Here is a 16918-nt window from a genome sequence, read left to right on the forward strand (position 1 = left end):
TCGGTTGCTTCCTCTCGCGCCGCCGCTTGTTTTTGTGATTTATTTGATTCTAATCGAGGTGGGTTTTTTTTTTTCTTACTCTAATTTTTCGTTCTGGGTGTTAATTTTGGTGGATTTTACTGCAAATTTAGACCTAGTTTAAAGCTATGAAACCCTAGATTTGATTGAGATGTGTTGATTAAGATGTGTGTTTAAGTGGTCTTCCGAATGAGTCTTATGTTCTTAATTCTAGGCTTGTGCATCTCTTTTGCGATTATGATAAGCTTTCTTGTTTCTGAGTATTATATTACTTTTGCTTTAGCAGATAAAGTTGCTTCTGGGACTCTTTAGATGGCAGACTCTCGGAATGGTAATGCGCGAGCNGTAACAGGAATTAGGAAAAAAAAAATTTCCATTTGAGATTTTGATATATGTTAATTCAAAACTTTTAATACCACAAACAACAAAAACTATTGTAATTCGTTTACTTTTTTTTTGTGTGATCTTGTGTGGTTTAGCGCTATTTGGTTAATGCGACCGACTTATAAGTTATATAATCAAAGTAATTTGTTTATGTGTGTTTTTAATTATTCTGATAACATACATACAAGAAGTTTAAAAGCAAAGATCGTTGCTAAATTTAGAACCAAATTTGCTATTTTTTGTGTATTGCTCTCGTAGTCGTAGAATAATTTATTTATTAACTTTATTTTTCTTCCGTTTGCAAAAATCATAAGAACTGGATGCTAATATTGTAAACAAAACATGTGTGTCTTTCATAAAAATAGCACGTTATTTAGAGGAATAACTCCCCAGTTACATGATTTGTAAATGAAAATTCACAATCATTCACTTAAAAATTAACCTTTATAATATGGTTAATCTACCTTATTGAACAAGAATGATATTTAGAGGATTATCAGAAAAACATAATACGTTAATGGGCCTTTATATGTCATATAAGCCCAATTCGGTGGCAAAGCCCACCTCGTAGAAGAGCCATTCTTTGGTAACCTTTAGTTTACTCCCCCCCATTCTCTCTCGAGGAGAGCCTCGCCTGAGCTTTTTTTTTTTTGTTCCTCTTCTTGTTTCGCGGCCTAAACCGCCGTCGTGTGAAGCTACCACGTTATTGTCCTCCGTTACGAACCTTCTGGGTAAACTATTTTGATTTTTTGTTTTTCCCCATTTTCGATTTCTCACTGTTTTTAATCTACGATTCAACTTGTTTCCGTCTCGTTTTCGTGTTCTTTGATTTGATTCTTCGTTTATAATCGTGTTCTTAACTCGATCTGTTTCGATTTCGCTTCATTAGACGAAGTAATTGAACGATTTTTTTTTTTTTCGTTCTTCGATTTCTAGGGTTTCGGTTGCTTCCTCTCGCGCCGCCGCTTGTTTTTGTGATTTATTTGATTCTAATCGAGGTGGGTTTTTTTTTTTCTTACTCTAATTTTTCGTTCTGGGTGTTAATTTTGGTGGATTTTACTGCAAATTTAGACCTAGTTTAAAGCTATGAAACCCTAGATTTGATTGAGATGTGTTGATTAAGATGTGTGTTTAAGTGGTCTTCCGAATGAGTCTTATGTTCTTAATTCTAGGCTTGTGCATCTCTTTTGCGATTATGATAAGCTTTCTTGTTTCTGAGTATTATATTACTTTTGCTTTAGCAGATAAAGTTGCTTCTGGGACTCTTTAGATGGCAGACTCTCGGAATGGTAATGCGCGAGCTCCTGGTGGAGGAGTGCCTCCAAAACCTGGGAATGCCTACACCATAGATGTTAAAAACTTTATCTCACGTGCAAGAGCCTTGTATGAACACTGGAAGAAGCACAGTGCAGACCTATGGGGATCTGCGGACGCTCTTGCCATTGCTACCCCTCCTGCTTCTGATGATCTGCGCTACTTGAAATCGTCAGCGCTGAATATTTGGCTTCTTGGGTATGAGTTTCCAGATACGATTATGGTTTTTACCCCAAAGCAGATCCACTTCTTGTGTAGCAGGAACAAGGCATCTCTACTTGAAGTTGTGAAGCAACCTGCACATGATGAGTTGAAGGTTGATGTTGTTATGCATGTTAAGCCCAAGGGTGATGATGGAAAAGGGCTGATGGATGCCATATTTCGTGCCATCCGTGATCTATCCCGGGGTGATGGAAATGATTCACAAGTTGTAGGACACATTGCTCGTGAAGTCCTTGAAGGTAAGCTTCTGGAGACATGGACTGAGAGGTTAAAGAATGCAAACTTCCAGTTTGTAGATATAACTGGGGGCTTGTCTGATCTTTTTGCTGTTAAAGATGATACTGAGGTCATGAGTGTGAAGAAAGCTGCGTATCTAGCCTATAGTGTGATGAAAACTGTTGTTGTCCCAAACCTTGAAGGAGTCATTGATGAAGAGAAAGACGTCACCCACTCTGCTTTGATGGATCTCACCGAGAAAGCCATACTTGAGCCAACTAAGGCCGGTGTGAGGCTGAAGGCAGAAAATGTTGACATATGTTACCCTCCGATATTTCAAAGCGGAGGCAAGTTTGATCTCAAACCAAGTGCTGCAAGCAATGATGAACTGCTCACTTACGACCCAGCGAGTATCATAATATGTGCTGTTGGTGCTCGGTATAATAGTTATTGCTCAAACATTGCCAGGACTTACCTAATAGATGCAACTTCTCTCCAAATCAAGGCATATGAGGTTCTTCTCAAGGCACATGAGGCTGCTATTAATGCTTTAAGGTCAGGAAGAAAGATCAATACTGTCTATCAAGCTGCCCTTTCGGTTGTTGAAAAGAATGCCCCTGAGTTGATTGACAAGCTAACTAAATCTGCTGGGACTGGTATCGGTCTTGAATTCCGAGAGTCGGGATTAAATATTAATGCAAAGAATGATAAAGTATTGAGACCGAAGATGGCATTTAATGTGTCTCTTGGTTTCCAGAACTTGGAGTGTGAGTCAGAAAGCCGCAGCAAGATCAGGAAATTCTCACTTTTGCTAGCTGACACAGTTCTCGTCACGGAACAGAATCCGGAGAATGTAACAATCAAGTGCTCTAAATCTGTTAAGGATGTGGCTTACTCCTTCAAAGATGATGAAGAAGAAGAGAGACCGAGGAAGAAGCCGAAGACCAGCGGTTCTGAGAACTACATTACCAAGACAGCTCTCAGATCAGATGATCATGTGGTGTCGAAAGAAGAGCTACGGAAGCAGCACCAGGCAGAGCTTGCACGCCAGAAAAATGAAGAAACCGCCAGAAGGCTTGCTGGTGATAGGTCTGGGGCGGGAGACAGCCGGTCTGCTGCAAAGACTTCAGCTGATGTGGTTGCCTACAAGAGTGTTAACGACATGCCCCAACCTCGGTCTTTGGAAATCCAGACTGATACGAAGAACGAGGCTGTATTGTTGCCCATCTATGGTAGCTTGGTCCCATTCCATGTGGCTACAATAAGAACAGTGTCAGGCAATCAAGATACCAACAGGAATTGCTACATCCGTATCATTTTCAATGTCCCCGGTACACCCTTCAACCCTCATGATTCAAACTCTTTGAAAAACCAGGGTGCTATCTACCTCAAGGAGGTTTCATTCCGGACCAAGGATTCAAGGCATAGCAGTGAAATAGTTCAGCAGATTAAGGCCCTCAGACGGCAAGTCATGGCCCGGGAGTCAGAGAGAGCTGAAAGGGCGACATTGGTGACACAGGAGAAACTTCAGCTTGCAGGGAACAAGTTCAAACCCCTCAGGTTGTCTGAGTTGTGGATCCGTCCGCCTTTCAGTGGCCGCAAGAAGATTCCTGGGACACTCGAAGCTCATGCCAATGGTTTCAGGTATTCAACGACCAGGCCTGACGAGCGTGTGGATGTCCTGTTTGCAAACATAAAGCACGCGTTTTTCCAGCCGGCTGAGAAGGAGATGATCACCCTCCTTCATTTTCATTTGCACAACCACATCATGGTAGGAACCAAGAAAACAAAGGACGTCCAGTTTTATGTGGAGGTAATGGATGTTGTGCAGTCTTTAGGTGGTGGGAGGAGATCAGCTTATGATCCAGATGAGATTGATGAAGAACAGCGGGAGCGTGATAGGAAAAACAAGATCAACATGGATTTCAATCATTTTGCAAACCGGGTCAATGATATGTGGCAACTACCCCAGTTTGCAAGTCTGGACCTTGAGTTTGATCAACCTCTGAGAGAGCTTGGGTTCCATGGTGTTCCGCACAAGACATCTGCATTCATTATACCGACCTCCAGCTGCTTAGTTGAGCTCATAGAATACCCGTTCCTCGTTGTCAGTCTTAGTGAGATTGAGATTGTGAATCTTGAGAGAGTTGGGTTTGGGCAGAAGAACTTTGACATGGCCATCATCTTCAAGGACTTCAAAAAGGATGTTCTTAGGGTTGACTCAGTTCCCACAAGTTCACTGGAGGGGATAAAAGAGTGGCTTGACACTACAGATATAAAGTATTACGAGAGCAAACTGAATCTGAACTGGAGACAGATCCTGAAGACGATCACGGATGATCCGCAGAGCTTCATAGATGATGGAGGATGGGAGTTTTTGAATCTGGACGGAAGTGATTCAGAATCTGGGGGCTCTGAGGAGTCAGATAAAGGATATGAACCATCAGATGTGGAGGTTGAGTCTGAGTCAGAGGATGAGGCCTCAGAGAGTGAGTCACTGGTGGAGTCAGAGGATGAAGAAGAGGAGGACTCAGAGCAAGAGTCAGAGGAAGAGAAAGGTAAGACTTGGGATGAACTGGAGAGAGAAGCTAGTAATGCAGACAGAGAGCATGGAGCTGAGTCTGATAGTGAGGAAGAGAGGAAGAGAAGGAAGATGAAAGCGTTTGGGAAATCGCGGCCTGGAACTAGCGGTGGAGGCGGCAGTAGCAGTATGAAGAACATGCCACCATCAAAGCGCATGCGCAGGTGAAAAGATCAGACGTTTCGAATTCTGCTTATCTTTGTTCTCATTAGAGAGATGAAACGAAACCAGACTTTTATTTTCCGAGGTTTAAAAATTAATTAGTGTTTCTTTTTTGTTTGTTTGTTCACGGCAAACAAAATCTAGCGTTTGGTTATGGTTTTTAAATCAGTCTTTTGTATTATAAAAAAACCTGCTTTAGATAATTCAGTATTAATTTAATTCTATGCCCTAGGAAAATAATTATAGTCGTTTTATAAAAAAACTAAGAAAAACACCTTTCTGAGATTATAGCATTTACCAGAGACCACTGAAAAGAAAAATCTATATATAAAAAATCTTTCAAATGGATTAGCCAACTTAGCCAAAAACTTATTTAGAAAGTACTCTTCCAAATCTCCTGGAGTGCAGGGGTGTGGTTCAGCGAACGTGTTCCACACTGCCGGTTCATAACATGGCTAGCAGTGCGAGATCGACTTTTTAACGGGTAAGAGTATGTAAAGTTGAGGGTTGGTTCTGCCATGTGTTTTCTGTGGTGAGCCGGACAAGACACAAGAACACTTATTTTTTGCTTCCTTATCAATACTGCTCCAGAAGTTGGGGTCCAATTAAAAGAAAAATAGTAAAAACTTTTGAGAGAGAGTCGCTCGCGCGTGGACGACACTCGCGGCGATTTTCTCTCCCAACCTTCTTCTTTTTCTGACCACAACCGCGTGCTCCGTCGATGGGGGTTCTCCGTCGATTCCGGCGACGAAGAGAGCCCCAAGACTCATGGTGCTTCATCCGTAAACCGCAACATCAACAAAGAAAAACTTTCAGATCAAAATCAAGGGAGCAGTGGAAGGGAGAAGCTTCCTCAACACACCGACGGTAAGAGCTCTATCGCCGGTGATGCGACGGGGAATAGAAGAGGGAGATTCACGGCAAGGATCGAGAGAGTAAGGCGGTTAGATCTGATGACCGGAGATTCTGGAGGCTCTCACGGCTGTCGTTCGATGGGGGAGGTCGTCTATGGCTAGGAGGAGCTAAGCCACCGTCGAAGGTTTCAGATCTACTCCCTACCGCTTTAGATCTCTCACATATGAGCCTGAATCTCATCGACAACCAAAGATCGGATCTCTTCTTCCTCCTCGAAACTGCTCTACGGTGGCGGGATGGCAAACGGATCCTGGATCACCATTTCCGTTTGGCTCGCGTCGTCCAGGCTCACCAGAGGACCTGTTCCGATGAGCATCCGCTATTCCATGGACGGCGGCTCAAACTCGAGTTCTTCAGTTTGAGATTAGGGTTAGAAAAAAACCGGTTTGATTCCGGTTCTTTTTAGTTAAACCCAAGTCAATTTTAATTCTTTGGTTTTCTTTGGTTTGATTTGTAGTTTAGGCCCTAAAGGGATTTATGTAAATGGGCCTAAATCCGGAAATAGCCCATTGGGCATTTATTTATAATATTGAATATCTTTTAACAAAAAAAAAGTTGGGGTCCAATAAATATTTTTTTATGTTTTGTTCTCAGTCTCACTAACATAGTATTTTAACTCCAGCAGTAAAAGTGTTGGGATTTTATTTTTCTAGTTAATTGTAATAACTATTCTATAGCTCCCTCTAACTTACTTAATTTGTAAAGGCCAAATAGTACATTCATAGGTTTTGGCATCTTCTAATATAAAAATATATGGTGGATTATCTATTCGTAAAGGACATCTGGACATGCGCCACTGAATGCACAAGTTGATACAATGCAACATCAAAATGAGATAATATTTCTTTACTTTTTTCTTAATCAATAATATTATTTTTCTCTTATGGTCTATTTTTTTAATATTAAACGTACATATTTTATTTCTTGTTACATAAGATTGTGGATATTGTCTCGAGACAACTACTGGCGTTAAAACCCCATGATTTTGTGGGAATAATAGTCTTAAGTTACCTTTCAAACTTTCTTATATATATGTTTATGTTGTTCTAATGATAAGTTGTTTTTAAAAACGTTTTCCATAATAAAATTTTATTATTATTTATAACTAGAGAAATACCCATAATCATTTTAAATAAAAGTATATTAGATTTAAAAGTAAAATAATAAAAAATTATAAAAATATTCGAGGTATTTATCTAGTTATAAATAATAATAAAATTTTATCATCTCTAACAGATACAAAATACCATATCTTAATCCATATCATAATTTGGTAATAACTTTAATACAAATTATTAGACAATAAAGTCAACAAATATGTATATTATTTTTAAAACATTAAATTTATGAATTGACTTTCGGACGTCAAAATAAAAAGGGGAAAAAATAATTTTTATTTATAAATTAATAAATGCATTAAAGTTGTCAGCACTGATAAGTGCAGACGCAACTACGATCATTGATCGTGCAACTTCCCGCTACCTTCCCTTTTAAAATCTCCTCCCTAGACTTAGCTGAACAATGGTCTAGTTTACATGGCCAAGTCCAGCTCATGGGTAGATAGATACTTACTACACACATCATATGTTGGGCGTCTTTCTAATTTTTGCGATATATTATCCACATATCCTTTTAGTATGGTACATGAAATATGAAATATCAGTTATTTTGTTGAAAAAAAGAAATATTTTTGTCTTGTAAAAATGGATGTTTTGAAGAGATTAAACATTAATAATAGATCTAAAATATATTCTTTTATCATATTCATTGAATATTTTTGGCAAACACATAAGAATTGTAACTGTAAATATAATTATATAGATGTTAATGGACAATGTCCTATAATTTTACTTATAAAAATAAAATATTACCATTTACGAAAAATTATCTTGACAAGTTAATCTATACGGAAAGAAACCAAAAAAGAATTAAAGATGAAAAAACAAGGGCGGACCTAAGTGAGAGAGTATGGGGTCAGTTGACCCCATTAATTTCTTAAGAAAAGTTATATAGTGTAATTTTACCAGATTTTAATAAAATTAATTATAATAATGAATCCATCAAAAAAGTTTATTTAGTCTTAAACCGATAAATCAATTTGTTTTTGTTTAATTTTCTTTCAATATTTTGGTAGCCCATTTCTAAAAAATATATTTTTTGTTGTTTTAATTATCATAACTCATAAGTGTGGAAAGAAAATAAAATCCTTCTCTTTCTTAAATTATCTCTAAGATTTAGTGATTTTACATATTGTCCTATCACATAAAACAAAAAATAAATTATAAAATCCCATATTTTCTAATTTTCTTTCTTCAACAAAGCAAAAACCTCTAACTTAATTAGCATAAATGTATTTAACAAAAACAAAATTATATCAAAAATTGATTTTCCAATTATATTTTGAGCCCAGTAAAAAATGTTTATAGGTCCGCCATTGATTAAATGTGTTGTAAAGTCAAAGGGAATGTGTTAATCGTGACTTGTTACGAACCATTGTTAGTGTAGAAAGTTGCAACGGTTGTTTTCGTGTCTTTAGAAAAACTGCATAAGTTGGATGTTGTCATATTGTAAAAAGGTTATCGAGAATATTAGAGAAGTTTTCAACTTTTTCATTCTTTCTTTTTTCTACCATGCTCTGTATTTGAAGCAATGGCTTCTAGACTTCTATTGTAATACAAGAGCAAAACTCTAATAGACTCAGTTCCCCCAAGTTCGCTAGAGGGGATAAATGAGAGTGTTGACACTACATATATAAAGTACTACGAGAGCAAGCTGAATCTAAACCGGAGACAGATCTTGAAGTTGATCATAGATGATCAGCAAAGCTTGAAGAGGATGTTTATAATTAAAAAAAATGGCTGAGAATTTGGGGTGGCATTGATACTAGGATTTTTGTATCTCTATCCTAGCAGGTTCAATTAACCTTATGTAGTCGTAGTACTTAAGGTGTCAATCCAAATGGGATGTTGCTATCACTCAAGATGCAATCAAAGTATCACAAGTTAAGCCAATTCAAAAAGAGTGTTTGTCTAACAATCCTAGAATGATCATAATGCAAAACGGAAATGAACTACAGAACTAGAAACGAAAATGCATGACAAGAAGCGAACATGAATAAGTAAAAACAAAAACGATTCTAGGCATGAACTACACAGCAAGATCAGAAACGGTCTCACGAATGCAATATCAATCAGAAAGATAGAAGTTCTAAGGATGGGAGTAATTGATATGAATAAGTAAAAACAAAAACGATTCTAGGCACGAACTGCACAACAAGATCAGAAACGGTCTCAGGAATGCAATATCAATTAGAAAGATAGAAGTCCTAAGGATAAGAGTAATTGATGTCGGCGGAGTCTCCTACTCTACAGAGTGTTTAACATGCCACAAACAAACTATCCCTAGACAATGAACGTCACGACTTAGCTAATCCAATCTCTTGGCAGAAGATACTCAGACTCAAACACTTCCAAACCTAGCTCTCGCTAGAGAAACATGGTTAAGCAGGCATGACAAACCAGTTCATTCACGTCAACAAACACCCTAGACAACTAATCTCTTAGGCTAGGAATGTAAGTCTCTGGCACTAGTTGGTCAGACATTTCATCAAACACCTTTTGGGTGTGAAAATGTCTAAGACCTAGTTCCAATTGATCAGAGAGAAACTAGTATTTCTAACTCTAGTCCAGAAGGGAATCATACAAATATAAACTTAAACACCCTACATACTAAGATCCTCCGCCTAATCTATTCCATCCTCAAGAACTCTAACACTACTCGGATCTAGAAATCATCATCAATGATACAAACTGAGAAAACATTGAATCAAGCATCATTAGATAGATAAAAATAGGATGAACAACTTTGTAGAAGAAATCAAATGCAAAAACTGAATAAACTCAAAGATATCTGATTACAAAGTCTCAAAATATTTTAGGTGCTACTAAAACTTAAAACAACAAGGTAAAGAGTCGGTTTGGGAATCTCCTGAAGCATGTGAGACGGAGCGTCTTCCGAACATGTGTGATCGAGTCGGTGCGCGTCGGTCGAGTGGAAGCGAGGCAGCTTGAGCTAGGTCGAGTGATGCACGTGATGAGCGGCTCGAACAAGGTGGCTCGAGTGAAGTCGAGTGGAACACGTGATGAGCGGCTCGAACGAGGTGGCTCGAATGATGCGCGGGGAGGTTGGCTCGAACGAGGTGGTTCGAGTGATGCGCGGGGAGGTTGGAGTGATGTCGGCTCAAGCTGGGTGTATATGCATCCACTATAAAGATGATAACTCTTGAACCACACCTCCCATTGGCTTGAAATAAACGGTATTGGAAATATGACTCAATTCTCTACAACGTTGATGAAGACGTCAAAAGATGAATCCCAAAGTAAAATCTTCACTCGACTCGATCAAAGAGGTGGAAGAAGTCGGATGTCTAGCATGGTTGGTCGAGTGGGATGACATCCATTCCAGGCATGATGGATCGAGTGGGATGCTGGTGCTTCTTCCTGGGAGCGTGTCCAAGTCGCATGTCGGTCAAGTCGCATTGCTTCTCTCCCGGGAGCGTCTGTCGAGTCGCATGTCTCAGCCTCCATTCGGTTCCAACAGTCTGGACATTTCCTAAACACCTGAAATACTCCAAAATGCACAATGTATGCAAAGATGATGCAAGAACTACTTAAACATGTAAAATGTATAAAAGAGACTAGAAAATGATGCAAAACAATGAATTATCCTAGCTAAATGCATGACGAATACATTCTAAGGAGAGACAAAATATAGACATATCAGACATTTCAACAATGGTAGTAAAAATGGTATAGTGCGATGTGCAATGGACTACATGACTTGGACACTAGTGAATAGTAATTGGCCAGAGTTTGTTGCTGATTCAAGAAAACCTTCGATTCGATCTTTCTACAAATGGAATGAACTCTCTCTCATTGTAGGACATTAATTAAAACATAACTAAGGGATTCACCTTTTTAGTATTTTAGTTTATGTTGAGGGTAAGGATATGGTATAAAGTTTAAGGGATTCACCTTCTTAGTATATATGTACAGTTTTAGTGTTTAGGGTATATTTAGGGTCCATATAGGGTATAGAGTTTTAGGGTTTAGGATTATGTTATTTTAAATAGTAGCTAATAATAATTATATACAAATTAAAGAATAATATAAACACAATTCATTACTTTTATTGATTATAATAATATTGTGTTTGCACAATATTATTTACATATTAAGAAGATTAATGTATATGTTAACATTATGACTTACCATAATTTTCATATCAAATCTTGAAAAACGTTTCATATATATATATATATATATATATTTTACCTCTAAATATATATATATATATATTTAATATCTAATCATGTAAGTAACTCATAAACAAATTAATTAGTCAACATATTTTTTTTTTTTTAAATTACAAATTTCAAATTAGCAAAGAAAACAAAATTTATGCCTTCGAAAACGATAGCCAATGAAAAAGTTTCATTCGGCTCGCTGACATGGCAAAATCCCAGCCATTCCTCATGCCATCTTAAACAAATGTTGAAGCATTCCAATCAAAATATATCACTTTAGATACATGACATGTTGAGATCTTAGCCTTTGCTCAGCCTCTTTCATCTCTTTTGGATCTTTGTGAAGATTTAAGTGCTTAGAGACGTGTCATTATTCACTCCTTTCTTTCTCTTTCTTTCTCTTTCTTTCTCTTTAGCCTTTTTTGAATCCGAAGAAGAATTGAGATTTAGGTTCAGGCTTCTTCTTCTTCCCCACCTACAATTTTTTTTTGATTCTTATCACTTTACTTTGGTGAAGCTACAAATCGTTTTCATTGTTATCGCATCCATTGACTGACTCCTCATTTGCGTGCACCAAACTTCTAGATCTGGTTCCAAAGTTTCTCAACTTTATCCTCTCACTATTTATCTTGCTGTATCGATTCTTAAAGTGATTTTCTTTGTTGTTCCAGGCACAAAAAGATCTGCAGAGATTTATATGCTTCCTTCTCAATGAGAATACTTACTCTTTATCCTTTACTAATAATTATGATTCAGATACAAGTCGCCTTGGTCCAGTGGTAAAGGGAAGTAAGTTTCGCCACTTGATTTTTTATAGCATTGACCATTGGAATTCGAAATTTAAGATAATTTTTCCCGATACTAGGAACAAACACTTTGTCACAAAACCCCGACTAGGAAAAATTATCTTAAATATATATTTTGTGTTTGTTATAAAATATATATATATTTTGTGACAAAGCGAGAGAACAATTTCTTTGCCTCGATTGTAGAAGTCGGGGTTTAGTCGTTATCTTGAATTTTGATTGTCCAGATTTTTCTTAGATTTTATGTTTTTTTTTTTTGGATTGTTGATGGGTCCAAAAGCTATATGTACGAGACAGTATATATTTTTTTATTTTTTTTCTACTGAATCAACTCATATCCTATAATATTTGTGTATTAATTTTATTTTAGGATCATGTCCTAGCAAATAACGACTCAAGTATTAGTCGCTAAAGATATTATCGATCATCATGAATGGAGCTTCCAGCAAATCCATAGAGGTAATAAATTAACCATTTAAAAATAATAATAATGATAAATTGATAAGTGTTATTCGCACGTATTGATCGTCTTTTTTGCTTACCTTATTTCAGAAAACTCAAGTATTAGTGCGTTTGTATCAGCAAGAAGTTTTGTCGCTAGAGACTATTTTACTTTTCTTTGGTATACATTTCTTTATTTTACATCTCTTTTGGTTTTTATATATTTAAATTTTAACTACTTTACTCTTCTAGACAAGAGAATGGAGAGTTACGAGTTGGTATCAGGTGAGCATGACTGAGCATGCATCATTTCTTAGGCGGTGACTCGATCCAAAGGCTCCAAAGAGGCCGGGCATAGTTCTTTCTGCATCGGCCTTATCTTCGTAAGTTTTGGTTTCTCCTTACGGTACTTGTCTTCATCAAACGAGTAGGATACACAACTCTTGCACTTTAAACTATACTTTGTGAAGTACAAACTATTCCCCATCCCTAGAACATCCAGTCTCGTCTCTAAGGGGTAAATACTTGAAAGGGTCCTCAAGATTAGTACAACTCATCTCCTCACAAGTTTATACACTAGTGGCTTCTCGTTGCTGCATGTATACATGAGAAAGAGGCCATTTAAATTCTCTTTGACATATTAAAACATTCATCCTTATGAATATAAGGCACCTATGTTCAGTCCATGCTTGATGACTCACTGTGCAGGAAATTAGATCTAATTCAGCTTAAATACCTCTCAATTTGAACCATTAATAAAAGTGACCATAGGCATAGACAAGATTGCTATGAATATTAGGGTCAAATCCATGAGGGTAAGAAAAATATGGATTAATCCACTCAGTTTCTCCAGGATAGGAAATGCTTATACGAAGATATATCTTGTAAAATGTCTAAGGCGCTATTAGCACAAAAGTAGCAGATGTAGGTGCCGAAGAGAAAGCAATGGCCTGGAAGTAACGGCTTTATGCGATGTCAAAGATATAGCGAAAGCACGAATGTCATTCAACAACTGTCTTTTTAGACCATTGATTTCTATTTGGCCCTTGCATCAAGTATTGGTGCGGTACTAGCGTTAAAACCTTTTACAAGATTTCTCGTTTGTATAAGCATTTGCTATCCTGGAACAGTTGAGTTGATTACTCAAGATTTTTCTTGCTCTTGAATTTGACAAGAATGACCATAGCAACCTTGTATATGCAAATGGTCTCTTTTATTGCTTTAGCTCGGGAAGTGTTTTAGTTGACATTCATCTAGGTTCCTGCATAGTGACTCATCAAGGATGGAGTGAGTGTAGGTGCCCTTTAATTTATAATGATGAATGGTTAATATGTTGAAGAGAAGTTTACTTGACTAAGTAAACTTGTGAGGAGAAACTGGAGAAAACAGAGGAAGAGAAAGAGAAAGGATAGCTATCCATATTATGTCATAAGTTTACTTGGAAGTTTACTTGACTAAGTAGAATGGATAGCTTTTTCTCATTTATACATGTAGCAGTGAGAACCCACTGGTGTGTAAACTTTAATTTTCTCCTTGAATTGAGAGGGCATGAATAGTACTAGCTACTCTTGACGGGGTGACAATCTTTGCAAGAATGTATTTCTCAGAGACGAGATTATATATTTTATGGATCAAGAACATTGTGTATTTCCCAAAGTGTGGCTTTAAGTGCAAGATTCTTGCATCCTACTCGTTCGATGAAGGCATGTATCATGTGAGTTCGCAAACGTTACAAAAAGATGGCAGAAGTAGAAAGAAACATGGCCTCTTAGGAGGCTTTCGATTGAGACATCTCCTAGTAACGTCTTTGAGTTGACGAAATAATCATAAGCAAACTGAATCTGAACTGGAGACAGATCCTGAAGACGATCACGGATGAGCCGCAGAGATTCATAGATGATGGAGGATGGGGGTTTTTGAATCTGGACGGAAGTGATTCAGAATCTGGGGGCTCTGAGGAGTCAGACAAAGGATATGAACCATCAGATGTGGAGGTTGAGTCTGAGTCAGAGGATGAGGCCTCAGAGAGTGAGTCACTGGTGGAGTCAGAGGATGAAGAAGAGGAGGACTCAGAGCAAGAGTCAGAGGAAGAGAAAGGTAAGACTTGGGATGAACTGGAGAGAGAAGCTAGTAATGCAGACAGAGAGCATGGAGCTGAGTCTGATAGTGAGGAAGAGAGGAAGAGAAGGAAGATGAAGGCGTTTTGGAAATCGGCCCGGAACTAGCGGTGGAGGCGGCAGTAGCAGGATGAAGAACATGCCACCATCAAAGCGCAACAAGCACAGGTGAAAAGGATCAGACGTCTCGAAATCTGCTTATCATTTGTTCTCATGGAATTTAATTCTATGCCCTAGGAAAATAATTGTTCTCATTAGAGATGAAACGAAACCAGAATATTTAGTTTAATTCATTTTATTATAAGAGATCGCTTTAGAACATTATTGATTCTATGCCCTAGGAACATTGTGGCTGCATTCAACAAGAACGACATCATCATCTCTCCCATGGATGATGACCACATTACAATTTGAATTTTTATCCCGTACCATGTCTAGAGACTAAACACAATTCACTACCTCGTTCTCCTATCTCCATGCTGATGACTAGGCCTGGACAAAAGAACTGTATCTGAAAACTCAACCTCGGCCTGGACCGGACAAAAGAAACAGGTTTGGGTAGGATATGGTTATAGCTAGCCTTTTTTTATTGGGTTTTATATTCTCGAACCCGTAGGTTTGGGTTCGGATCCAGGTATTACCTGATACTCCATATGTAATACCCATCAAAATCCGAACATATAATTAAATATACAAAGTATAAATGATATTTAAGCTTGATATAATCTAATTACCCAGAATTATTATTCTAAGTCCAAATGTATCAATTATAATATTTTCATATTGTATTTGTTAAAATTTAGAGAAATACAAATTGAAATTAACTAAAGATAAAGATAGGAAACAACAGGGGAAAATATGTGGTCTAGCAAATTTACTATTTTATAGGAATACTTATGAACTACATTTTCTTTTCTTTTCTTCTATTTTTAGAAAAAATAATTATTTATATACAACAATTGATGATTGTGTCATAAGCATTCCATCAAAAGAAAGGAGAAGAAACATAAAGTAAAGCAAAAATGGTTAAAAGTGTAAATGTTGTTGGTTTCATCACTCGTATGATGGTTTTTTTGTTGATTTTAACAGGTAATGTACGTTATGATTTATGAATCTCTTTAAAGTCTTATTTTTATATTTGTTTTTATTATATTTTTTATTAATGTTTATTCTTATATATTATAAAGACTCATATATTTAAGTAACTTTAATAAAATTCATTAGCTAACGCCTAACGTTAATAAATAAATAAAAAAGTTCCCTTTTAGTTTGAAGGTTTCTGGTTCCGTTTATAATCCAAAACATTACTTTAAAAACGAAAAAATGTTCTATTTCTTAAGGGTATATATATTTTTTGTTTTTTTTTTTTAAATGAGAACATAGTATAATGTATCATAGTTTAAAAGGATTAAAAGTGTTTTTGTGGCCACTGTGTAACTGTCGAATCGATATGCCTTTTATTGCTCGTATGACGGCATATATATCATGTGAAAGTAATCCAAGAATTGTACATCAATGTAGTAATGGTGCAAGTAATCATCATAGAGATTATCAATGTAATCTTTATATTATGGATGAACCAAATTTTCGAGCCGAGAGGATTATAACATTTGTTAGATACTTAGATCTAATTCATCAAAACCAAATAATTAATGAACTTTTATATAATTATATTGCTTTTTTCAAGTAAGCTAACTAAAACAAAGATATGATATATTTTTTACTTAGAAAGATCTTTATTTTTCTTACATATCTATGATATATTTTTAACTACAAAGATTTATATGTTTCTTACATATCTATCACTAAATTGTTAGGAATATGCGGACAAAAGGTGTGCAGCAGGTACCGAGCCCCTTACGCGCGTGGAACTTGTACAAATTATAAACATGTCAAGTCCACAGAATGCGATAAAGCTTGCAAAAATATAATGCATTTTGAGGGCAGATGTCAACATTTTCAGGACAAAGGAGTAAAGAAACTAGGTTGCTACTGTTATCCAAGTAAATGCTAGTGACAATTGCAAACTTCAAATCCTATGTGCAACCATACTATTTACTATTACCATCCATCAATAATATGTCATAATTTTAATCTGTGGTATAAATACAAGAGTTTTATTCGTTAATATTGTTGTGCAATTTTGTTAATCAATGAGCTACATTGCCTCAGAACCTTAATTAACCTAAATTGGTTTACGTTTGTCGCTTTGATTCATCATTGAATGTGAAAACAAAACTTTAAGAGACGAGGAAGTTTTAAAGAGTTTGGCAACCAACACTCTTGTCTCAGACGTAAAGCACCAGCTTCCAACACCCAGCCTGCAACTCAGCTTCCACTTCACCTCTTGCGACTTTCGACCAAAAATCCCTATTTCCCATAACAATCGTTCCGTAAACGATTATACACAACAAACCATACAACTTACAGGGACAAT

The 16918-nt window shown here is 36.8% G+C and overlaps 1 protein-coding gene and 1 long non-coding RNA gene across 10 annotated transcripts; both read left to right on the forward strand.

Annotated features, from left to right (window-relative positions):
- On the forward strand, positions 7–5121 carry LOC104720609 (FACT complex subunit SPT16). 6 transcript variants are annotated; one of them, XM_010438494.2, is made up of 3 exons: positions 1012–1133; positions 1339–1400; positions 1647–5121. In XM_010438494.2, exon 3 carries the CDS (start codon positions 1673–1675, stop codon positions 4901–4903), a length of 3231 nt encoding a protein of 1076 aa, XP_010436796.1. In that variant the 5' UTR covers positions 1012–1133; positions 1339–1400; positions 1647–1672; the 3' UTR covers positions 4904–5121. The 6 variants fall into 6 exon arrangements, with proteins under 6 accessions (XP_010436816.1, XP_010436808.1, XP_010436796.1 ...); XM_010438498.2 differs by having other exon boundaries at positions 1013–1133; positions 1644–5121; XM_010438502.2 differs by having other exon boundaries at positions 1013–1133; positions 1673–5121.
- On the forward strand, positions 11416–16615 carry LOC104720635. Of its 4 annotated transcripts, none has more exons than XR_002034790.1 (5): positions 11416–11906; positions 12294–12382; positions 12476–12545; positions 12617–15570; positions 16299–16615. It is a non-coding gene; the product is annotated as an uncharacterized LOC104720635 (long non-coding RNA). The 4 variants fall into 4 exon arrangements; XR_756740.2 differs by having other exon boundaries at positions 11416–11707; positions 11789–11906; positions 12476–15570; XR_002034789.1 differs by having other exon boundaries at positions 12476–12747; positions 13218–15570; positions 16299–16614.

This window comes from Camelina sativa, chromosome 2 (genome assembly GCF_000633955.1).
Source record: "Camelina sativa cultivar DH55 chromosome 2, Cs, whole genome shotgun sequence".
Classification (NCBI taxonomy): Eukaryota; Viridiplantae; Streptophyta; class Magnoliopsida; order Brassicales; family Brassicaceae; genus Camelina; species Camelina sativa.

What these genes read in the sequence shown, in the direction of transcription:
- LOC104720609 (XM_010438514.2), top strand. Translation starts at nt 1,673, where the DNA reads ATGGCAGACTCTCGGAATGGTAATGCGCGAGCTCCTGGTGGAGGAGTG.